The sequence below is a fragment of the Malania oleifera genome, chromosome 4 (genome assembly GCF_029873635.1).
Source record: "Malania oleifera isolate guangnan ecotype guangnan chromosome 4, ASM2987363v1, whole genome shotgun sequence".
Taxonomy (NCBI): domain Eukaryota; kingdom Viridiplantae; phylum Streptophyta; class Magnoliopsida; order Santalales; family Ximeniaceae; genus Malania; species Malania oleifera.
Window position 1 is genome coordinate 125,004,959 of NC_080420.1, and position 24,999 is coordinate 125,029,957.

General features: G+C 37.4%; 1 protein-coding gene across 2 annotated transcripts in view; it reads left to right on the plus strand.

Moving 5' to 3' along the window:
- Positions 1 to 572: 572 nt before the first annotated feature.
- The window catches only part of LOC131153104 (uncharacterized), a 40,839-nt gene continuing 16,412 nt past the window's right edge, over positions 573 to 24,999 (plus strand). The window contains exons 1-4 of one of the 2 annotated variants that reach the window (XM_058105155.1): positions 588 to 820; positions 1,185 to 1,239; positions 1,347 to 1,502; positions 8,178 to 8,251. In XM_058105155.1, coding sequence (XP_057961138.1) covers positions 1,347 to 1,502; positions 8,178 to 8,251 — 230 coding nt within the window. In that variant the 5' untranslated portion in view covers positions 588 to 820; positions 1,185 to 1,239. Of the gene's footprint in view, positions 821 to 1,184; positions 1,240 to 1,346; positions 1,503 to 8,177; positions 8,252 to 24,999 lie in introns of both variants that reach the window. The other variant, XM_058105154.1, reaches the window with a different exon arrangement.

The window sequence follows — 24,999 nt, forward strand, 5'->3', positions numbered from 1 at the left end:
AAAACAAAAACTAGAAATAAAAACTAAATACTAGAACCCAACAACCTATTTGGTTAACATTTATAAAACTAATACAAATTAAAAACTTAATTGAAAATACTAATTTTCATCTTTAAATCAAATAATATTTTAGAAATATGATTAAAATAATAAAATTACAAATAATACACATTAAAAAATTTACTATAATAAAAATATAACTTATTATAATTATTTTACTTAGTTATTCTACTTTCAAATTTTACTTTACAATAAAAATTTTATTGGACATGATAATTAAAAAAAAGTGAAAATATTTTTTAATTGACTTTATTACTATTTTTGAAATTTATGTATATTTTTTAATTATTTTAAATGATGACTTAATTTTAATTTTAATTTAAAAGTGTATAAAATAAATAATTTAATTTAAAAAACTATATATGGATATTAAAATTTTTAGCTAAAATTATAAAATTTAATTTTTAATTTTTTGACAAATAACTGAAAATTGGCAAAGAAATAAAAAACTACAAGATAAATAAACATTTTTTTATAATTTAAATTTGACTATAAAAAAATAAAAATACAAAATAGAGAACAACGACTATTCCTCGGGTATTATTTTGCTCTATTGTGAAATATGGATATGGGCATCATGGTAGATTTTGGCGTTGGCTGCCGGTGCGATTGAAAGCCGCCGCAGTAGCGTGTCCGGCGTCCGTAGTCCTCCTGCTTCCAACTTACTTCTTTACTGGGTGGATTTGTTCCTGTCAGACGCCGCCCAGATCTGCCGTCTTATGCAGCACTTCGTGCTTCGGTTCTCTTCGATCACTAGTTGGTGAGTGATGCATTCGTTTTGCTTCAATTCGAAAAAAAAAAGAAGGAAGGAAAACAGCAAAATTCGGCAAAAAAGAAAAGAAAAAGAAGAAAACTATATTTAAATCATTACGATCTTAGATAGATCAGTATAACCTTGTAATACAACCTAATTTGTTTAGTCATTGATGTTGCTGTAGATGTCGCCATTATCTTCATGTTCTTATCTTCATTTCTTGTTTATTATTGATACAGCCTTACTATTATTCTTATTATTAGTAATATGTTTTTGCCCCTCCCCTATTGCTTCTTCTGCCTTGTAATTTTGGTGTTGGGGAAGGGCATTTTGCATCCCTTTTTCTTATCTCTGGTGTCTATATCGGCAGATATATTATAGCTGATTTGTGCACGGGAGGCCGGTGACCGGGGTTTTGAATTAGGGTTTACATTTTTTCGCAAATATACTCGCAATTGAGTTGATTATTCAATGAATAGCGGCAGGATTTCTTCTAACAAGTTGACGAAGCGAATTAAATGTGCTATTGTAGATGGGGCAATCTGTGCCAATTTACTACATCATCATCGCCTTGCCTTGCACTGTTGGAGCAATTGCTTTGGCAATTTTACACATTTACAGGCACCTTTTGAATTATACTGAACCTACTTATCAGAGATTCATAGTCCGCATCATCTTCATGGTTCCTGTGAGTAGTTTACTTTTCTAAAAAAAGCTTCTCCCTGTGCCTCCATTCTTTATTTCCCTTCTCCACAGTGATTTATACTTTCCTTGATTCCTGTATGCTTTGGTGACATTTTTCTTTCTTTTTCTTTTTTGCATGGTTGATTTTTTTTTTTTTAATATAAATAGGAACTGCTTAGTTCTGTTGTATTACTAGTTAATTCCTCGTTGACACTTTAGATCAAATGTGAACAAGAGGCTTGGGCGAGGTCTATATATTTTTTTTATTCCTTCTATTTATTTGCCATATAATTCTTTTAGCATTTGGAGCCATTTTAATGGGATGAATTTGAAGCCATGTGGTGATTTATTTTTTGAGTGCCACCACCACACAGTAACCCGTTTTCAGTTATATTGCAGGGGGGTACTTACTTTGATTGAAATATTGTTGAACAATGGTTTGTGTTACAGGATGTGCAGCTTGCTATCTCATTTCTTGCAAACTTTGAATGATTGTGCTTGTTTGAGAGTGCTAACTGATGTTTAATGAACTTATAGATGATGTCATCATTTGTATAGTTTGCTGAGTGGCTTTATTGCTGCCTCCTGTTTAGACAAAATTTTCAATCGGTGAATACTATGTTATGCATTTTATCAACAATAGATCATTTGCTATATTTATGAGTCGTCTTTTGGTCATCATTACTGCTATATGTGCTGGAATTTTTTGGTAGTTTGATGCAGATTTATTTGTTAACTCATTTGGTAGCTCAGGGAAAAGAAGAGGGGCTTACATATGGTTTTTATTGACCTATAGAAAGCATATGATAGACTACCTAGGGAAGTCCTTTAGTGGGTCTTAGAAAAAAGGGGGTTTGCGGTAGATATACTGAGGTCATTAAGGATGTATGATAGAGTAGCAACTAGCGTTAGGACTGTAGGAAGGGAATTTAGAGATTTTTCAATCACAATAGGTGTACATCAAGGTTCTACTTTGAGTCCTTATATTTATACTTTAATAATTGATGAACTTACTAGGATTATCCAAAATGAGATTTCTTGATATATGTTGTTTGCAGATGATATCGTGTTAATTGATGATAGTAGGAGCGGAGTGGAATCTAAGCAAAAACTAAGGAGAGCCACATTAGAATCTAAAGGGTTTAGAATAAGTAGCAATAAGATAGAATATATGAAATGTAATTTTAGTAATGTAAGGAGTAGCAATATAGAAGATTAAACTTGATAATCAAAAGATTAATAGCACTAATAGATTTAGATATCTTGGATTTATTATGCAAACTGAAGTGGAAATTGAAGAAGATGTAGTATGTAAAATTAAAACAGGTTGGGTAAATTGGAGGAGTACGCTAGGTGTGTTGTGTGATCGTAGATTGCCCTTAAAATTAAAAGAAAAGTTCTATAAGACGAGTATTAGGCTAGCTATGCTTTATGGTTTAGAATGTTGGGAAACTAAGAAAAAACATCTACAAAAAGTAAAAGTTGCTGAAATGTGAATGTTAAGATGGATGAGTGGTTTAACATTAAAAGATAAAGTAAGAAACGAGCATATACACAATAATTTAGGTATACCGCTGGTTGAAAATAAGATAAGAGAGGGGTGGCTTAGATGGTTTGGGCATTTGAAACACAGGCCTAGTAGAGCATTTGTGAGGAAGAGTGAATTAGTTACTGTTTCTAGCATGAAAAGAGGTAAGGGTAGGCCTAAAACAACTTGGAATGAGGTAGTGAGCAAGGATTTAATATCTCTAAATCTAATAGAGGAAAACACTCTGGGTCGAGTGAATTGGCGATAGAGGATTCATGTAATCGGCACCATCTAGTGGGACTTAAGGCTTGTTGTTGTTGTTGTATTTGTTCTTAAGGATATACGATCATGAGAAAAGATAAATGATAAATTGGGCAAGTTTAGTTGAATGAATCATATAGGCCACCAAAATATGCTTGTGGATACTTAAAAACGCTCTTCGTTTTTTTTTCTTTCGAAATCTAGGACTGGTAATTGATGTAGAACTAGTATAGAAAGTTAGAAATACAGAGAGACCATTTCCTTTGGCTTCTACATATCCTCATCTCTTTTATTCATCTTCTGTTAATGACTCTCCTATCTATGCTTTCTTCCACCTGCAAGAGAGTGGACTTTCTTGAGATTTTCATTTTGTGCTGAAATTTAACGAGAGACAGATAAATAAGCTTACCCTTTTGAATAATGAGCTTTATTCTTTTCAGTTCCAATCGGGGAGTGAAAAAACAGTTTGGGGTTCAGATTCCCTTGGGGCTTTTTCTTGTAATTCTTTCTTTTCTCATTTGACTTATACATACCCCTACAACCTCTCTTTTTGCTCCTTGCTCATTTGGAAAGCTAAAGTTCCCTCCAAGGTAAAGGCCTTTTGTGTATAGTGATCTTGGAAAAAATAACTACAAATAATTTGTGCCACGTACATAGACCTTACAAGTCTCCATCACCTGATGTGCGTCTCCTTTGATTTATGAGTGGAGAGGCTTGTTCTCACTTGCTTGCACTTGCTCTGACATTATTTTTCTTAGTAAAGAAAGTTCTTTAAAGGGCATCAAGGGGATGCCAACCAAGTACAAATGAACAGAAGTGCATCACTTGCAGCACTGAGAGTCAAAATTTCAAGGATTACATGGGTTTCATTTAAAAATAATCCACTGTGCCAATTCGAAATAGTAACAATCCTACTATCTTTGACAGCATGAAGGGGTGTAGCTCTTGTTTCTTTCCCTTCACACCAACCATAAAGTGGCTAGGGAAATGGGTGAAAGAGCTTTCCTTGCTAGCGTGGATACCTTTCCAAGTCCATACCTTACCCTCTTGTTTTGATAGTAACCCATTACTATTTAATAAAAAAAGATTCTAGTCCAGGAGTAGTGCAAGAGGTTGTGCTTGATTTGGCATATTCTAGGCATAAGTAACACCTACTAACTAGAGGCAGGCCCCTTTTCTCGAGTTTGTCAATAGTTAGAATCCTTACAGGAGTTACCTCTCAATGCTATCACTTGTTCTTACATTGTCACTTCTTTTGGTCTCTTGGTACAAATTCTTTGGAACTTTTGGAGAGAATTGGGTTTGTCCTTCCTCCTTGGAGGCATTTTGCTCTTTAAGGGATTTGAATTTTTGTCGCAATGCTCAATTATGGCTATCTTTTGGTGTATAAGAACTTGGACACCCTTAACTTTCTTTGGATTAGTGTTGTTTAGCGTTTGGCAAATGCTTCTTTCATGATCTTCCTTCCGTATATTCATTGTGGGATTGGGTGGCTTTGCTTGAGTGGAGCTGATTCGTAATCTTTGTTTTTTGGAGTTTCTAATTTTGCTCCTTTGTTTTAGGTGGATATCTTATCCTCTTTTTTTCTCTTCTTGTAATATTTTCGCTCTCTAATAAATTTCTTTGTTTATGAAAAAAAGGTATAATACTTTTCAAAAAACGTATTGTTTCTTTGTTTGGATAGGGGTCAAAGAAAAAACAAGGAAGGCAGACAAGGGATTCAACAAGTATGCCGTTTTCCAAGAAATTTCTGGGTACAAACCCTACCTTGCAATGCTCAATTTCTAAGAAGATTCTTGATGGCCAAGAGGGTGTGTCATTTTCATTAGAAAGAAGCTTCAACATTGAAAGGATATAGAGAAAAATACGATGAAAGAAAGTCTTGTTTCAAACAATTCTAGAGTTTTGGTCGATGATTGTGTTTTGGAGCAAGAGGATGTTGCAGCAAAAGGTTTACAAAGGTGATGGTGTTTTGGGTGGGATATCTGATGCTTCAGACCTCGAGGCAAAGGGATCTAAGGGGCCCAAGGTTCATACTTGCCAGAAGATTGTACATATGGGTGCAAATATGAAAAAAATTGTCTGAGCAAAAAGGAAAGCACTCTGGTGAGGTAGTGCCAAAGATTGTAATGAGGAATTTAGAAGGAGAGTTATTTATTGTGGAAGACATAAATGCTAAGTAAAAGACGGGCAATTCTTGTGATGGGGTTAGCAAAGGAAAGGAGGTAATGAAATTTTTTTTTTTTTTGGGGGGGGGGGGGGGGGGAGGATTTATCAGGTAATGAAAGGAATGGTCTTAGTGAGTTTGATTGTCGTGGAGGTTTTTTGTTGGATGAAATTAGGGAACAATATGGATATGGTTTTTGATTCTAGTGACATTTTAGGGGACTCTTCATATGTACATCCATCCCCTTTGGAAGGATTGGATCCGTCTCTATATTTGAAAATGACGATTTGGTTAATGAGCTGCAGCACAAGGACAGTAAATTACCTATACCAGTGGAGGAGATTCAAGGAAGGATTTTGAAGTTCAAGATCTCATGGATAAATTGGATTCAAAGTTTTGTGATCCTGGTGGGGAATGAAGTGTGTTTTGATGGGTGTAAAAACAGAGCTAAAAAAGGTCAAAGGGAGTTAGCTAACTTGAAGAGTTCAATGAGCTATGAAGGAAAAGGATTGAAGAGGGGGATTCCTTGTTTAATTGTTAATTATTATTTTTTTCATTTTATTTATTTTATTTTTTTAGGGGTGGACTTTTTGTCCTCTTTCATTGTAACTTATCTTTTCCTATCTAATATACCTTCTTTTATTATTTAAAAAAAAAAAAACGAAGAAGGGTTGGGAATTTGCAATGTTTGATGAATTATGACTAGAAGCATTAAAGAGGTGCTTTCTTAATTGGTTTTCTTATTTCTTTTGCGCTCTTTTGTTGTTTTTCATTTTTTATCGAGGATTTCTTGTCGCCTTTTAAATTAATTATTTTGCTTTCTCAATATGATTTCTTTTATTATCTAATTTTTTCCCCATGTAATTTCAAAAGCATGAAAGCTATTCCTATCCTTCTTGTAGTAATTTTTTGTTTTTGGGATAAGAAAATTATATCTTAAAAGAGAACAAACAAAAGTACAACAAGGGAAGAACAAGATGTCCTCTTGAAAAAAAAAAAAAACAAAAAAAAAATTACAATGACATTTCTCTCTAATTCCCTTGAAGATCGAACAGCATCATGCCCCCATAAAACCCAAACAAATGGGCCTGCAAAGAAGCCATAACACTATCCTGTAACTACATGACTCCCTAATGCTCTTTCCTTTCTGCTCAATCCAAAGCCCCGCTATCTCACTAGAAAAAGTTGTCCACAATCGAAGGTGACACCTAGGCTTGACTAAAACAAGAAAAAGGAGCACCCATTAGATGGTTCTTCACCAGATAATGAAGAAAAATGTGTGTTGACCCGACGATAGATCATGTGCATGTCATGGCTTAGAGTTTGGTTTTCTAACTTATAACAAATCGTGTGAGTTAATCCTATTAAGAGTAAGAATCTAGATGAAAATATGAATCTTAAATGGAACCTTTGCCTTCTAGATTATGTGGTTCCAGGGAAATGATAAGGGGAAGGAGTTCTTAAGAGGTGAGGGAAAAATAGGTTTATTCTCTTGGCAAAACTCTCTTATCACCTAGGGAACAAAATGATCTAGTCAAAGCAATGTTGTGAACTCATCAACCTCTTTTTCATTGAGATTCCAAAAAAATGGAAATCCCAAAACAAAGAACCCCTCTCAAAAGAAAAGAAAGACCTGATAGGGCATTGTGAAGAGAAGAAAGCTTATAAAGATGAGGCACCAATCATACCCCACGAGACCGCACCCACTAAAATTTCGGTAGAAATTTCAATAATTTCATGGGAATTTAAGACGATGCTTAAAGCTAAAAGGGAAGTTATATGGGATGGCAATAAGACCAGCTATGCTATATGAATTCGCCACTAAGAAACAATGCATCCAAAAAGTGTAAATTAAGAAATGAGCACATTGTTTGTAATTTAGGTATACCACCTGTAAAAGATAAGGGATGTGCAGTTAAGATAGTTTGGGCACATGCATCTTTTGCCAAATAGTGCATAAATGAGGAGAAGTAAGCTAGTTAATGTTAGCTAGAATAGTAAGGGAGTGGTGGACCTAGAATAACTTAGACTGAGATGGTAAGGACTTGACAGCCCCCTATTTATCAGATGATATTGCCTTATATCATACAAAATGAAGGAAAAATATTCATGCATTGGGGTCTCATAGTGTAGAACTTAAGGCTTGGTGGTGATTGTTATTAGTGTTTCCCTAAAGGTGATTTCTATAATTATGTGTTTTAATTAACTGTGAGGTATATTTTGTATTTGGTAGTTGTAGGTTGGAGGTTGGTTATCAATATGACATCAAACTTTCTGCATGTTTCCCTGTGTCTCCGCCTTCTTAAATGTACAACCCATTATTCTTCTTTTTTGTCCTCACTTCTTCTTTTTCTCTTTTTCGTTGTTCTACATCACTATATTGACTATAGAATTATTCTTTTGTTTTGAACATGTTGGATATGTGTTCAGAGCTATTGTTGACTATTAATGCTTTTCTTTTTGTTTGATTGTTAAGGGAAGTGTGTGCCTTTTACTTCTTGTTTGACATTGCCTTCCATTTCTTTTTTCATTATGCATTTACTTTTTTTTTTTGGCCATTTTTTCATTTATTTACTGGTATTTTTTGTTTCTCTGCTAATTTCCCCCACTTTTGGAGTTCTTAAAAAAGTTAAAAAGTTTATTCTTTTGGATTGTTCATATACGTTGCTTTCTATGTCCTTTATTATTTTTTGACCATTTTGATATCTTAATTTCCTTGACAGGTATATGCATTAATGTCATTTTTGTCACTTGTTTTACCTGAGAGCTCCATATATTTTAATTCCTTCCGAGAAGTGTAAGTATATTTTTATCCTATTTTCAAAAGATGATCATCACTGATTCACTGTGCTATCATCAAGAACATGATTATGATGATTATGCTTGTTGGCTTCAGTAAAAGTAGAGCAGATTTTAAATCTTCGCAGCTTTTTTATATATGCATGCTTACAATTACATACGTACGTACGTATATACATACCTACATTCATCATACGCATGTATGTAATTACATATACACACACCCACACACATATATGCATTTATATATATACATGATTATGATGATTATGCTTGTTGGCTTTAGTAAAAGTAGAGCAGAATTTAAATCTTCTCAGCTTTTTTATACATGCATGCATACAATTTTCCATACATACATACATACATACGTATGTATATGCATACCTACATTCATCACACGCATGTATGTACTTACACACACACAAGCATATTTGTATATATTTATGTGTATATATATTCAAGTGTGTGTGTAAATATATACAAATATGCAAGATTACTGGTAGATGATGCATACATACATACCTATATATGTGTGTATAATATATGCACAAGATCACTAGTAGATGAGAAATTGAATGTCATGACTAATTAATAGCAACTTTCTTTAGGAAGCTAAATGGGAGATGGTTGATGATCATAGGGAATGGGGAAGGGTGATTGGAGGAATTTGGCGGCAAATGTAACATAGGAGTCATTCTCCATAATTATTTTGAATTGAAGAAGAGTTGGATGGGGTATTGATGGAGGATGGCTTGTGAACTACGTTAGGCTCATATTATGTTTGAAGATTTAGAAATTAGGGTTTTTGTTTTAAATTACTAAATCTGGATGTTTTTAGAAGTTTCGTATATGGTTTTTTTTTTTGTGTATATTAAGTGCTTTTTATGTTACAATTATTTATTTTAGTTGAATTCAGGTTTCCAACTGTTCTTCCCTCTCTTGTTCAGGTTCTCCCTCTCCTCTCCTTCTTCCTCTTCCTCCTCCCTTCTCTTCTTTGTTCTGTTCTGTCTAGTTTCTCTCTCTTTCTGTTTTTCTCTAATTCTCTGCTGTCTTTAATTTCAGTCTCTATTCGTTGTTCTGCTTGCAGCGACTTCTTTCTTTCCCCCTTATTATTACTTCTTCTTCTCTCCTCTCTCTGTTTCTCTCTAAATATTCTGTCTCTTTTGTGTTTCTAATTTTCTGTTCCGGTCCTACATCAATTTGGTATCAGCGCAAACCACAATCACCATGCAGACACTGTTCATCTGCAACTTCTCCAACTATTACAGTTGTGCTGCTCAAATTTGAACCTTAATTTCCTGGCATCATCTCATTACACCTCCCTCACTATTGAAGATAGACACCAGTGAGAAGCCATTCCCGGAAGTTTCATTGCCTTCTGACCACCGGAGAAGCCCCACACTCTGACTGAAGTTGTTTTGGCTGACCCCTTCCAGAATCCCGCTTTTTCTTGAGTTACTTTGGCACACCACCACCACCAATTGACTCACCACCCTTAAATCTACTACCAGCTGGTCCATTGCTGGAGGAGCCACCGTGTCAGCACATGCGCCCCACATATCGGCAACCCATGTGGGGGACAGAATCAGGACCTTCTACAGCCTCTAGATTCATGAGAAATTGCTTCCAGCCACGATATTTTGTTTCTTTTCCCTGAGATTTGAAGCTGAAATTAGGAAATTCAAATGCTAGTGTATGTCACATGTATTTGGAGGATAAATTGAAGTTGCCAGAACCTTTACGCAACTTCCAGAACTTGAAATTTTGATTTGCAGCATGCTCTTTCGATTCCAGACACAATGCAAGAATGTGCGATATTTGATATGAATTGCTAGAGGTTGGATTGTCAGGGTGTACCATCGCCACACTGGAGAGTCAATTGTCCTTGCAGCATCAAGGATTAGACTCCATTGCTGCGTTTTCATGCTTGTATCAGATTCAGGCATACTGATTCTGAGATGTTTTGTAAAGATGTGAGGAATCGGGATTAGCTTGAGCAATTTGCATGATAAAGCTGAGACTCATTGTTAGCTTTTTTTGCTTGTTTACTGCTTCCGCTTAACTTTGGATTTGATGGTTAAGAATTTTTTCATGTGGTGAAACCATGGTATACTTTGTATCTGCACTGCCCTCACATAGTGTGAAGTGTTCCGCCCATGATGGTTGGTATGAGAGCTTTGTTAATTGCTTCATGACTTGGCTGCCTTCACAATGTGGGATTGTGTGAAGCATCAGTAAGAGACCATGCCCACCAATTCCGAGAGAATTAAGGCGTTAAGGGAGCAGGTTGAGACAACCAACAATGTGGTCATGGACATGGCCAAACTTCTTGTGTGTTTATCTCTATTGAAGGGATCACAAAAACATCAATAGGGTTCTATTGTGGAATTATCAAAGGACTTCTATGATAAGGTAGAAGCTTTACATATTCACATGGGTGAGTTTACTACCAAGTTGAACCTAATGGTTCGTGTTGTGTTGGGAATTCCAACACTACAATGGTCGAGTATGGAAGATCAAGGTTACCAGACCTTGGGGTGAATGGGGGTGCATGTGCGCTTTAGAGTTGGAAAACTTTTCAATTGACATGTAGCAATTCTTTTTGTGTAGTGAGGATCGACTCAGAGGAGGCGATAGTATCCATGGCGACAATGTACTTGAGTGGTGATGCCAAGTTGTGGTGGTGTACCAAGTACGATGAGATATAGAATGGACAGTATGTTATTTGTAGTTGCATGACTTGAAGAGAGCACAAGGCCTAATTCTTTCTTGAAAATAAGAGTACAATGCTCAGCGCAAACCACGAGATATTAAGCACACTAGTACGGCCAGGGAATATGTGAAAAATTTTATACTTTGATGTTGGATATTTGGGAAATTTCAAAGAAAGACAAGCCCTTCTATTTCCTTGAAGGGTTGAAACTGTGGGCAAGGACTGAACTTCATCAACAAAGAGAGCAAAACTTGCCTATTGCACAGGCTGTCGCGTAATGCTTGACTGACTATGCGGCGGAGAGTTTCACAATGTCCAAAGAGAGTGGGATGTTGGGTGGAAATAGTGAAATTCTTTCAAGAGGGACAAATCCAAAAAAAGTGGGCGAATTGACCACCAGACATCAACTTCAAAGGAATCTTCATTGTCTTGGTCTTTCAACACATTTAGTGGTAAGGGTAAGTTGGCTTGTTTCTTATGTATAGGCCGTCATAGTGTTGCTGATTGTCCTTGCAAGTCAACACTCAATGCCTTGCAAGCTTCCTTTGTGGGTGGGCCATAAGGATTGGATGAGGATAAGAAGGAAACCTTGAGAATGGGTGCAATGTGGTTACTCAATGGGTTGGAGAGGCAGATGAAAGAATCAAAACTTACCCAAGCTAAAAGATTAATGTTTGTGGATTTGTGGATCAATAGAAAGAGCACCCATGCTAGGTGGATAGCCAAGGCGACCTATAACTTTCTCTCTCAAGCATAAGTGCATATATTAACTTTGTCAAATATTTTGTGAATGACTGAATGAATTGGCCTTGAGTTCTGTATATTATATATAGACTTTACAAGAATGCTATACATGGAAAGTAATTAAGGTCTAGCATGATTCTAGCCCTATACAAGTAAACTATAATCTATCAAGCCCTATACATGTAAACAAAATATATGCTAACTATAAAAAATAATGAATTGAAATATAAGGAAATAAATGTGGGCTAAAGCAAGGAAAGAAATCTTTTGCTTTGCTGTTTTGTTGGCAGCACCGCTCAAATTGATGCGGGTTGATCAACAAGCATCAATTTGCTACTTAGGAAGCAATGTCGATGACGAGTGAGAGCCATGGTGAAGATATCTGTGATTTGTAATTCAGTGGAAATGTGTGGAAGAGTGATAATACAAGCTTCAAATGCTTCACAGATAGAGTGACAATCAACTTCAATATGCTTCGTGCGCTCATGATAGACAGGATTGGCTGTGATCTGGATATCACTCGTATTATCGGCATGTAGAGGTGTAGGATCAGTCTCAGAAAAATCTAGCTCAACAAGCAAGCCTCGAAGCCAAATAATTTCAGAACAAGCAAGATACATCCCTCAGTATTCAGATTCCGTCGATGACTTAGAAACTCTGCCTTGCTTCTGACTCTTCCAAGATATCAATGCATCACCTAAGAACACACACCAACTAGTGATGGAGCGATGTGTATCCGCACAACCAGCTTAATGAGTATGGCTATAAGTAGGAAGGTGAGTAGAATTGCCTGCAGGGAAGAATGAACCAAGGGCGGAAGTGCCCTGAATATAGCGTATGATCCTACGGACAGCAGCCAAATGAAGATGACGAGGAGTCTGAAGAAACTGGCTAACTTGCTGTAGAGCAAAAGAAATGTCTGGTCTAGTAATGGTGAGATAGACAAGACTACCCACCAACTTCCGATATAAATTGGGATCAACAACTAAGTCACCCTCCTCTTTGTGAAGCTTGACATTTAATTCCATGGGAGTATCAATAGAAGTACCCTTCTGAAGGCCAGCTGTGGCCACCAAGTCATTAGCATACTTATGTTGATTGAGTGAAATACCTGAGGGACTAAGATTCACCTCAAAACCAAGAAAATATATGAGAGACCCAAGATCTTTCATATGAAAGGACTCTGAGAGATGAGTCTTGAGTTGAACAAGTAAAGCAGAATTGGAACCAGTAATCACAATATCATCAACATAAACCAAAAGAACAACAATACCCATGTCTAATTTTTGAAGAAACAATGAAGTGTCATACTTGCTCTGCTTGAATGAAAATTGTAATAAAGTGGTGCAGAATTTATCAAACCAAGCCCTCAGAGCTTGTTTGAGACCATAAAGAGAACGACGAAGCTTACACACATGTGAAGTCAAAGAGGGAAACAAGCCTGGGGGTGGCTTCATATAAATACACTCTTTAAGATCTCCATGAAGAAATGCATTCTTGACATCCATCTGATGTAGTGGCCACTCACTAGAAGCAGCAATAGCCAGAATCGTTCGAACAGTAGTCATCTTAGCCATAGGAGCAAAGGTCTCTTCATAATTGACACCATATTCATGATTATTCCCAAGTGCAACAAGGTGAGCTTTGTAACGATCCAAACTTCCATTAGATCGGACCTTGATTAGTAAACCCATTTACAAACCAGAGGAACAATGGTGGGAGGACAAGGCTCAATGTCTCAGGTGTGATTGGGCTCTAAAGCGGGAATTTCTTCTTGCATAGCTTGTCGCTAACAATCATGCTTGGCAATGTGTGAGTAGGAAATAGGAATATCTAAATTGGACAATGCAGTAGTAAGAGTTGAAACAAAGTTACCGGAACTTGAAGAGGGAAACCCATACCTGTCCGGGGGTACAGACACTTGAGAAGAGCGACGTACCAAAGGCTCTGGAGGTGCTGCAATTGACTGAATCTGGAGCATGGTAGGATCAGATATCAGATGAGCTATTGGAAGGGACTGTGGGCAGGGGCACCGCATATACACAATACCTAGTTTAAAATGAGAATTGACTTGATGAGGATCCGAGAATTGCTCCTCAAAGGAGGGGAGAATCACAGTAGGAGAGGAGGGTACATAGGACATAGGAAAGAAATGTTGATTTTCAAAGAAAATAATATTCCTAAAAATGCATGTAAGATGTAATGTAGGATCAATGCAAACAAATCCATTGACACACATTGTATCCCAAGAATGCACATCCAACAGATTGAGCAGATAATTTATGTTGCTTATGAGGAGGTAGATGAACAAAACATACACAACCAAAGGTACAGAGGTTATCGTAACTAGGTTGCTTAGCAAATAAACAAGAATAGGGAGACTCCATGAGTAGGACTTGAGAAGGTAAATGATTAATCAAGTAAGTAGCAATTTTCAGCATGGTCTTAAATTTCCACGAAATTTTTGAAATTTTTTATTTCCGTCACCCTCGAAATCGAAATGGCAGTCAATTTCCGTCTTGCATAATTTCCGTTGAAATCTCAACAATCATCTGAAATTTATCAAAATCTCAAAATTTTAGTGAAACTTATCGAAAATTTAACTATACAATGAAATTTTGTTAGAATTCAAATGAGAGATTTAGGAGTTAAGTGAAATTTCTCTTTTAATTTATTTTGTTTATTTTATCGAAACAAAAGATTACTACAAGTGCTTTTGAAATTATATGAAAAAAATAAACTTGCAGTAATATTTTATTTAACCATTCATGTCTAAATTATCGTTATTTGTATAGTAAATAATATTTAATAGATTAATGAATTTCATTTGTATTAACTGAATATGATTAATGTACATTATCTCACAAATATGTTTGTACATATACTATTTTACAACTTTTCCATCTCATACAAAACATTCATGTATTTAATTTGTTATATATTATTCCTAAAACCTATATTATTATGTTTGTTAACCATTTCTAAAGTTTCACAAAAAATTCCATGCTTTACTACTAATTTCCGTTATTTTTTCAATCAAAATTGAAGTTGACATCGAAATCGAAATTTTCGTACTTTTGGAACTTTGAAATTTGAGTCAAAATCAAAATTTAAGACCTTGGTTTTCAGAGCCTCAACCCAGATAAGGATGGAACGGGGGATTCCAGCAAGTGAGTACAGACTACATCTAGGAGATGACGATTTTTCTGTTCAGCTACTCCATTTTGTTGGGGAGTAGCAAAACTGAATGTTGATGAATAATGCCTTTAGAAGCCAAAAATGCCTGAAACTCAATAGACACATATTCACCACTAGATCCGTGCGTAATGTCTTAATAGAAGCAAAAAATTGATTGTCAACATACGCTAAAAACTCAATGAAAGTACGAAAAACCTCAGATTTAGAGTGAAGAAAGTAGACCCAAGTAAATCTGCTATGATCATCAATGAAAGTCACATAGTGTTTAAATTTTTCATGTGAACTAACCGGGGAAGGTCCCCAAACATCACTATGGATAAGCTCAAAACACTGAGAAGCTCTACTAGCATGCAAAGGGAAGGGAAGAGTTTTGCTTTTACCAAGTTTGCAAGAGGCACACTCAAGAGATAAAGAAGAACGTTCTTTATTACCAATTAAATCAGAGTTCAATACATGAGATAAGATTTGAGTATTGGGATGGCCTAAACGACGATGCCACACCATACTAAGATCTGGAACATTATTACAAGCAAAAGACTTAATAGAAGAAATTGGAGAACGTTCTAGAGCAGGCAGAAGTAGTGGAAACAAGCGCCCCAATTTAGGTCCCTTCGTGATTGGCTCCCCCGTTACTTGGTCCTGCACAACACAACCATTACTAGAAAAATTAATAGCACAATTGTTATCAACTAATTGCCCAACAAAAATAAGATTCGTAGAAAGCTGAGGAGCAAGAAACACATTAGTGAACTTAGAAGAGGCATCTCCGACAGCAGCTATTGGCAAAGAACTGTCATTGGCAATCTGAATAGCAGATTGACCAGTGTAGGGCCGAACATGACACAAGGTAGTGGGATTATTCATCATGTGATTAGAGGCACCCAAGTCCACATACCAGAGATTAGTAGAATTTGTTACCTTGGAGCCCCATTGCTGATAATGCCGAAATTAGCATTTGCTGCACCATTTTGGGTGTGCAGTAATTCGCTGGAGGAGGTGCAGGAACAGAGAAGTCACCTGAAGAAGAGCCAAGGGCCGCAAAAGTCACTGTGGGGGGTACACTAACAAATGTCTGGAATGCCTGGGCCTAACGATTCTGCGGGCGGATACGACATTCTTTGATAATGTGACCCTTCTTGGAATAAGAGCAGATTTTTTTGGAACAATTAGCAGTGAAATGTCCAAATTCTTTGCAGCAAAAGCACTGCAAAGTGCTAGAATGCATAGTTGGTCCTCGTCGTTGAGCAGCATAAGCCATAGCCCACAGGGATAGACCCGGAACTACCATGAGATTGTGCTAGAGTAACTTGAGTACTAAGCCGTTGTTCTTCACATAGTAATTCACCAAAACAAACATCCAGAGAAGGAATAGGTGAACGATTTAGCAGAGACAAGCAATTAGATTGATACTAGGGGCGGAGTTTCGTAAGAAACTGATCACGACGACTAGTCTCGTGAAGACGTTGAATAATGGGAAGAGAAGCCATAGGAACATGTGCAGTAACCAGATCAGAATATTCATTCCGAAGAGTTAGAAACCCCGAATATTAGTCTTGGATGGAACGATTGTCATGTTGAAACATGGCAATCGCATGCTCTAACTGAAAACGACAGGCACTGTTATCCTGACAATATACTAATTTTAAATAAGTCCACATGGATTGAGCAGTGTGATAAGGTCGCAAGTTGGGGACAATATGTGGTTCAACCGAGCCAAGAAGCCAAGACATAATCCAAGCATCAAGCACAGCCCATGAAGGAGAAGTTGCGGACTCCTTGGATTTATCGGGATTGGGTGCACAATCCGTGCTATCAATATGACCCCAAAGATCTTTTCCCTTTAGGAAAAGTTCAAACTGAAAAGCTCACGTAGAATAATTGTTGCCCGTAAACTTGGCACACACAGGTGCGGAGTCCATGCTAAATAATGGAGAAAAATCGAGAAGCCCAAAATAAACAACGCAGGTACAAAGAAAAACCAAGAACAACCTCCCTGCACTAAAAAATTAAATCTTGAACCAAAAAACTGCACTAAAAATTAAATCTTGAACCAAAATCCTGCTGTGCCGAGAAGATAAGTGCCCGAAAAGGACAACATAAACTAGAGAAATAAGTGGCAAACCAAAAACCTACTGTGCCTGCTTGCCGAAAGTCACAAACAGCAACAGAAAACTGTTGCATGTTTGCCGAGAATCACAAGGACATAAACTGGAGGAATAAATGGCAACCCTGAAACCTGCTGTGCCGACAGTCACGCAGCCACAAAAGTACCGAAAGAACAGAGAAAAATTCCAGAAGAGAGAACAAAACCACAACAGCCACGAAACCGAGAAGACAAAAAATCGAAGGGAAAAAAAAAAACCTAGCAGTCGGCTGGCTTTGATACCATGTCAAATATTTTGTGAATGGCCGAATGAATTGGCCTTGAGTTATGTATATTATATATAGACTTTACAAGAATGCTATACATGGAAAGTAAATAAGGTCTAGCATGATTCTAGCCCTATACAAGTAAACTATAATCTGTCAAGCCCTATACATGTAAACTAAATATATGCTAACTATACAAAATAATGAATTGAAATATAAGGAAATAAATGTGGGCTGAAGCGAGGAAAAAAACCTTTTGCTTTGCTGTTTGCTGTTCCATTGACAAACTTAAACTTGGAGAAGGATTTAGGATGCATGAAAGTAGTTAACTCTACAGCTCAACTTACACTGAGAGTAGTCAAGCAAGTGATTGTAAAACTTGGATAATAGGAAGGACATAGGAATTTCACAGTCATGCCAATGGATGACCTCCAAGTGATACATGGAATGGAGTTCTTAAAGGAGACTAAAGTGATACCAATGTTGTTTGTTGTTTGATAGGAGATCACCCTTGCATGGTGCAATCGTTGCAAGGAAAGGGGACAATGACAAGTTCCTCTTAGCCGTGCAACTCAAGAAGGGATTGAGAAGGGGGTAAGCAAACATATCTTGCCACTTTCTTTGTGAATGAAGAAGTAGGTCAAAGGTAGGTACATTAGTGCATACTGTCATCCAAGATGCTTTGATGAAGACAAAGTTGTGATGTTGAATGAGCTGCTGCATAACTTGCCTCCTTGAGGTGGTGTGGAGCATGAGATCAAATTGTTATCAAGGGTCTTGCCTTTTACTAAAGGGCCATATTAGATGGCGCAGTTAGAGTTAGCAGGAATTAAGGAAGCAACTTGATGAGTTATTGGAAGCTAGCTATATTTGTCCTTCCAAAGCATCGTTTAGAGCATCAGTATTATTTCAGAGGATACATGATGGTAGCATGCAGATGTGTGTGGAATACTGCGTGCTCAACAAAGTGACTATGCACAAGAAGTATCGTATCCCATTATTAGCTAAGTCATGTCAAGTACTTCATCAAACTTGACCTGCAGTTAGGCCACTATCAATTGAGGATAGCAAATGGCGATGAGTCGAAGATTACTTGCGTGACACCATACGGGGCTTATGAATTCTTAGTGATGCTCTTTGGGTGGATGAATGTGCCAACGACCTTCAACACACTCATGAATAAGGTGTCATGTCTACCTTGATAAGTTTGTTGTGGTGTACCTTGATGACATAGTTGTCTACAATTATACTCTAGAAGAACATAAAGTGCATCTACAAAAGGTATTCAACAGCCTAAAGGAGAACTAGTTGTGTGAAGAAAGAGAAATGTTCTTTCTAGGTCCTGTAGTTGAACAAGGTTGTATCTAGATGGATATGGAAAAGGTGAGAGCTATTCAAGAATGGAAGATCCCAATGTCAATGAAGGAGCTGCATGCCTTTTTTGGACTCACCAACTACTGTCACAAGTTTGTGGAGGGGTACCCAAGGAGTACTGCCCCTTTGATGAAACTATTGAAGAATGGTCATAGGTGGAACTAAGAGGAGGAGTGCCTGGGAGCCTTTGACAACTTGCAGGAAGCTATAATGCGAGATTCGGTACTTGCTCTTTTGGACATCATGAAGCTTTGCAAGTTACAAATAGATGCATCAGACATGCCCTTGGTGGAGTCTTGTTATAGGGTGGTCATCATGTTGTGTATACTAGAGTATAAGCTTAGGAATTGTTTGGCATCAATTTCTTTTTTTTTTTTTTTTGGTTTTTTGTTTATGTATAGTGGAAAAATAGATTATGAAAACATGTTTATTTATGTTGTCAATTTCTTTCTTTCTTTTTTTTTTTTTTTTTTTCTATTTTGAACTGTTTCTAGAAAAAATTGAAAAGCAAGTTTAATGGTTTTTAGCTGTTTTAGCAGCTTATTGCCAAAATACTTTATCCAGTATTAGCTTTTATGGATTAACACCCTTTCCGTTATAGCCATGTTCAGTCCAAATCGAAGGAGAGTCCTTCGATCTAAGATTGGATAAGGTAGGGAAGGTTTGAGCTCTGTTTGTTCTTGAGAAGAATCGTAAGTGCAATCGGTGGTTTCGACTTTCTTCAGTAGCAGCATCATGGTTTTCTCAATGGTGTTTGTCTTTTGTTGAGTTGAGCATTTCGAAGATGCCGAGTGCGTTATGTTGATTGCTAGATGGGGATTCATGCGACTAGGGCAGGGACTTTCATGGAATTAGGACATGGATGGAGGGGTAAAAGTTATTCCATTTTTGTTCCTGAAAGAACAAAAGGTCATGGATGGTCTTGATTTGAGAATGCTTTCGATGATTTGGAGAGCTCTTGTTGGTTAGGCTCTATTGGAGTATACACTAAGAAGATTTATGAAAATCGTTTCTGGACTTGGGTTGTTTTTGGAAGCATAGGTGATGGTGGAGGTTGATTGATTTCTAAGATTCCATAGGAGGTGGTATGTGTTCATTGTGGGGGAAAAATGCTAGAGGGGTTCCTTCGGTTAGTTATGTGTGAGCAATTGACGGCAATAAGGACAATGATTCCGGATGAGTAGTTGGGACTAGAGGTGGCTAGGGTTCCTTGCATGGTTGATGGGACGATGAAGATTGAGTGGGTGGGGCCTGGGTCATTCTTGATCAATACAGACTTGGGCTGGCTGTTTTAAAATAATAAAAGCCTTTTAAAATCTTTGCTGGGCTTGTTGGTTAAGGAAGCACAAGAGCAGGCTGATGACTCAATAATGGGCTTGGATAGAGAGGGAAAAAAACATGGCCATACTCAAACGGGACATTTGAATGGGCAGGCCCAAAAGCCTTTCCAGTTCCATACCCATAAAGAAGTCCTTCCGGTTAAGATCTACGAGGCTACGGGAGATTGGTGCCTTTCAGCAGAATCAAAACGAATTGCTCTCATCTTCAAACAAGGTACATGGTGTTCCAATTGGCTCTAGGGTGTGCTCCTTTTCAAATAACTTCCACGGAAGCCATAGATAGGTTTTTGATTATAACCCGCACCAAAGTACTTCTTGACAAGGGAGACAACCCACTTGTTTTTCAAACATGTAATGGAGTTCTGGGATGTTCCCAAAGACATTGTCAATGATCAAGACACAACATTCACAAGAAATTTCTGGACTAAACTTTTCAGAATTCACAATTCATAGGTTGACATATCTTCGAGCTACCATTCATAGATAGTTGGACAAACGGAGAGATTCAATGGGATACTAGAGAAGTACTTACGCCATTTCATCACCGCATACTAGAAGAATTGGGTGGAATTACTTGATGTGGCTTAGTTATGTTTCAATGCCCAAAAGAAGTCAATAACCAACAAGAGTCATTTTGAGCTTATAACAGACCAGCATCCGTTGTTACCTCACACAGTGAATGAGCCGTATGGTGGAAGTGTCCAAGAGCATACATTTTTGTTAAAGAATGGAGACAAAACACATAGACAGCCCAAGATTCCTTGGAGAAACTTCCCAGTGGATGAAGAAATGGGTAGATGGAAGACTGTTGCACTTCAATGTGGTGACTTCTTACTTGTTAAGCTGAATCTAGATAGATCAAGTCACTATGAAGTTGAGATAGGAGACTACTTTGCAAATATGAAAGACCAATTGCCATCTTGGCTAAAGTTAGGAAGGCTTCTTACTAGGTTAATCCTCCAACTTGAATGAAAAGTCAGAAAGGCCTCTAACAAGGTTAATCCTCTAGCTTGGATGAAAGTGCATCCTGTGTGTTTCACGTCAGTTGCCTCAAGCCATTCGTCTTTGACACTGATGATCCAAGCAGAAGTCAGACAACTAGAGCACCAATGAAGGCCTGTGACATGCAGTGAGGCACGCCTCACACATGTTTACATTATACTTTGCTTAGATTTTTCCCCCCTCAGCATTGTCTAAAAAAAAAAAAGAAAAGGAAAGATCTCAGCATCTCATGGTACTAGAGCTTCAATCAAAGGTTGGTCCTTGATTCCCAAGGCCAACTTTCATGCTTTAATTGAAGGCCAACCTAATTCTTCATCATCATCTTCTTCTGGATAAGCCATGTCTCCTCTCCTCTTTTATTTCTTTTTCTTCTTCTTCTTCTTGATTAACCAAAATCAGTGATTCTGGCATTCTACTGTTCTGTTGCTATCAGCTAGAGCTGCTGTGACCCCTTTTTTCTTTATTATTATTTTTTCTGTTTTTATGGAATTCCTGCCAATTTTTCCTGACATATCTGCTCAGCTGCTCTTGGACTTCTTTCTTCTTTTTCTTCTTCTAGCCTGCTGTGCTGGTCTCAGTCATAGCTGTGAACCCCCTTTTTGATATATATTTTTTCTCTTTTACTGTTTTTATTTATTTATTTATATTTTGAGTTTCTTCTCCCTTTCCTGGAATTTCTGCTCTGCTGCTCCTTGGTCTTCTTCTAACCTGCTCTGCTGCTCTGGTTCTTCTCCTTGATGTTCTCTTCCCCCCCCCCCCCCCCCTTTTGGTGTTTTATTTGGAAAATGGGCTGTTTTTTTTTTTCCCCGGGAAGCATTTATTTTCTTCTTCTTCTTCTTCTTCTTCTTCTCTCTCTCTCTCTCTCTCTCTCTCTCTCTCTCTCTCTCTCTCTCTCTCTCTCTCTTCTCTGACTCTCTGCCGTGTTCTTTAATTTCTATCTCTCTTCTCTGTTCTGCATGCAGCATCTTCTTTCCTTCTTCCTTTTTATTTCTTCTTCTCTTCTCTCTTTGTTTCTCTTGCCTCATGAAGGGCAAGGAGAATAATTTGGAGTGGTATTTTTTAGGTGTTTATGGAGCCGGGGAGGGGGGAGGAGGAGGGTTTAACACCTCTTTTTCCCACACTACAGTGGGGTTGGGAGTTCTTCATCAGCACTCATTTAATAGACCTTCAGGGAGAATCTCTTACTTGGTAAATTTTAGGGATCAGCCATTGCTATCTACAATTGACAGATTTTTTTGTGGCTATGGATTTGGAGGAGCACTTTCCAATGGTAGCCCAGAAACTTATGCTGAGACCTGTGTTGGATCGAAGATGGGTGGGTTAGGGCCTATCCCTTTCGATTCAAGAATGTGTGGGCATAAAATGGAGGTTTTTGTGAGCATAGTCAAGTAGTGGTGGAATGGCTTTCAAGTAGAAGGCAATGTTTCTCTGGAAATATAAATATTTTTAGGTGAGACAAACTTGCTGGATGATAGGGGAACAGTGGAGGGTTGGTCAAAGAAGAGAGCTTTCCAAAATGATATTGTTGAAAGAAATTTCTTGCGTTAGGAATCCAAAGCGCTTTGGCTAAAATAGGAAGATAGAAATGCATTATTCTATCATAAAATGGCAAATGCTACACGTTATGTAATTTCTATAGAGGGAGGTACACATTGACTAGTTATGCCCATCTTTTTGTGAGAAGGAGGTGCTAGAAGCTGCTAAGGATTGTCACAGAGACAAATTACTGGGGTCTTGATGGCTTTGTGATGACCTTTTGGCCAAAAACATTGGGGAATGGCAAAAGGTGAGTTGACAAGGATTTTTGGAGAGTTGCATGATTGAAAGTCTTAGGATCAAGGCTTGTCATGTATGACCGCAAAATCAGTTTCAAGTTCTTTACATAAATAGCATAATATTAGAAACATGGTACTATTAAACTCAAACAAGCTTGCAGCAGAGAAACTAGGAATGATACAATAGATTACTAAAGGTTGCACCAGAGAGAAAATTCAATGCATCAATATGTTGTGCATGTTTGTGTTTAATCCAATCTATGTTGGCCGGAACCAGTTATATAGGACAGCATCAAGTATAGGTAACAAGGGGGAACAAATCATTTACAAACACTGCAATTGATGTTGACAATTTATTTGAGCATTTACAAATGAGCCAAGGTGATAAGCATAATGGTGGGAATTTTGAAAATGCCTTCGTTGAATAGAGGCAAATCCTTGACATGGCTTTTATCTAAAATGAGGCGGTTGACTCCCAAATTAAAAGGGATTAGGCATGTATTAAGCTTGACATAGAGAAGGTGCGCAATCCTTTATGTTGAGGCTTAATCTTTTTTTGTTGAGAAAAAAATGGATTTTCGAAGAAAGTGAGTCTCTTGGATTAAAAAGTGCAAATTCACCTCAAGTTTCCTAATTCTTGTTAATGGTGGATCAACGGTTTCTTAAAATCAGTAGGAGTGAGACAAAGAAACCTTTTATTTCTTTTGTTATTTGTCTTTCTCACATAAGCACTTAGCAAGATGCTAAAGAAGGCTTATGCGGTCTGCTTTTGCAAGTATTCAACATTGGACGAGGGATAAATAAATGACAACGGCTAATTCTTTGTAGTGGATGACATTATAAGTTCTTGTGAGGTGAATATGGACCAAATCCTAATTTGAGATGTATTTTTTTATGCTTTGATGTCTTATTGTGTTACAAGATGAATTTAAGTAAGAGCCTGTTGATTGCAACTGTGGATAAGGTGGATGGTGGACTCTTGGTGGAGATTGTAGGGCATTCGGCAGGGAAATTGCCTTTGACTTGAGGAAAATACTTACAAACTTGATAAGATTTAAAAGAAGCTAGAAGAATTAAGCAAGTACTTGTCAAATGGAGCAAGGCTTATGTGAACCTCTCCTTTATGGCCCTCTAAAAATATCTTTATTTTCCCTTTATTTATTTTTTAAAGTTCCTAGGAGAAAAAGAAATTTTAAGAACTATTTTTAGGGCACTAGAACTTTTGGAAGTCTCTTGATCTTCTTCATGGAAAATCGGGATTTCATAAATTTTAGTGGAAATTTTGACGTCATTTTTAATTTTAATAAATAACAAAATTAATAGTATAACATGGATTTTTTTAATGGAACTTTATAAATTGTTGCAAGACATAATAATGCAAGGTGTAGAACTGTAGTATTGTTTATAATTATATAAGGTGGGAAAGCTTTGGAACAAGGGTTGGATGGAAAGGTCAAAGGAGAATGGTTTTCGGTGTTTGTTCCAGGTGGTTCTGAGGGACAGGGGTGGCGTCATCTTGGGAAAGAATTTTGTGTGTCATCAGAAAAAGGGAGTCAATTGATCATGGAGCCAAGTTGAATTGACAGAGAAGGTCGATACGTGTGAAGGAAGATGTTGAGAAAACAGCTTGCAGAATAAGATATGGTGACGGAGAAGCAGTATTGTGCTCATTATAGTCGGAAGATGCAAGTAAAAGATCTCCAGCAGTTGTCGCCAGAGGACAATAATTAACTTCCAGTTTGGTGGCTAGCATTTTGGTTGAGGATGCAAGGGTATAAGAGGAGGGTAGGGTTTCTTATGCAGAATATAGGGCATTGAAGATTGGGTGGAGTGAGCCTGGATATCTGGTGCTTGTCTTGGACTTTGGCCAGATTGTGGTTTAGATCTGGGCCAGTACTATAAACAGCCTGAGACCAGGCTCTAGTGGATTTGGATTTGGGCCATGCTATGTAAAGGAAGGGAGAGCAGTTTACTTCTCAGTTGGGCCATTTAAGTGAATGGGCCCAAATTTTTTACATTAATAATAGAGTCCAAGAGGTTTAAAGTTAGTCCATGGATCTGATATGTTATGTATAGCAAGGGCCCAGTAGGGGTCACAAAGCTCATAGATCTAATCATAAGGCTATTGATGTTAATGTTCTTGGCCAAAGGATTCAGAACACGGAACTGTAAAGATTCCATTGTGCTTCCAATGGTGGGAAGACGTCTCTTAAAGAAAATGGAGGAGGTA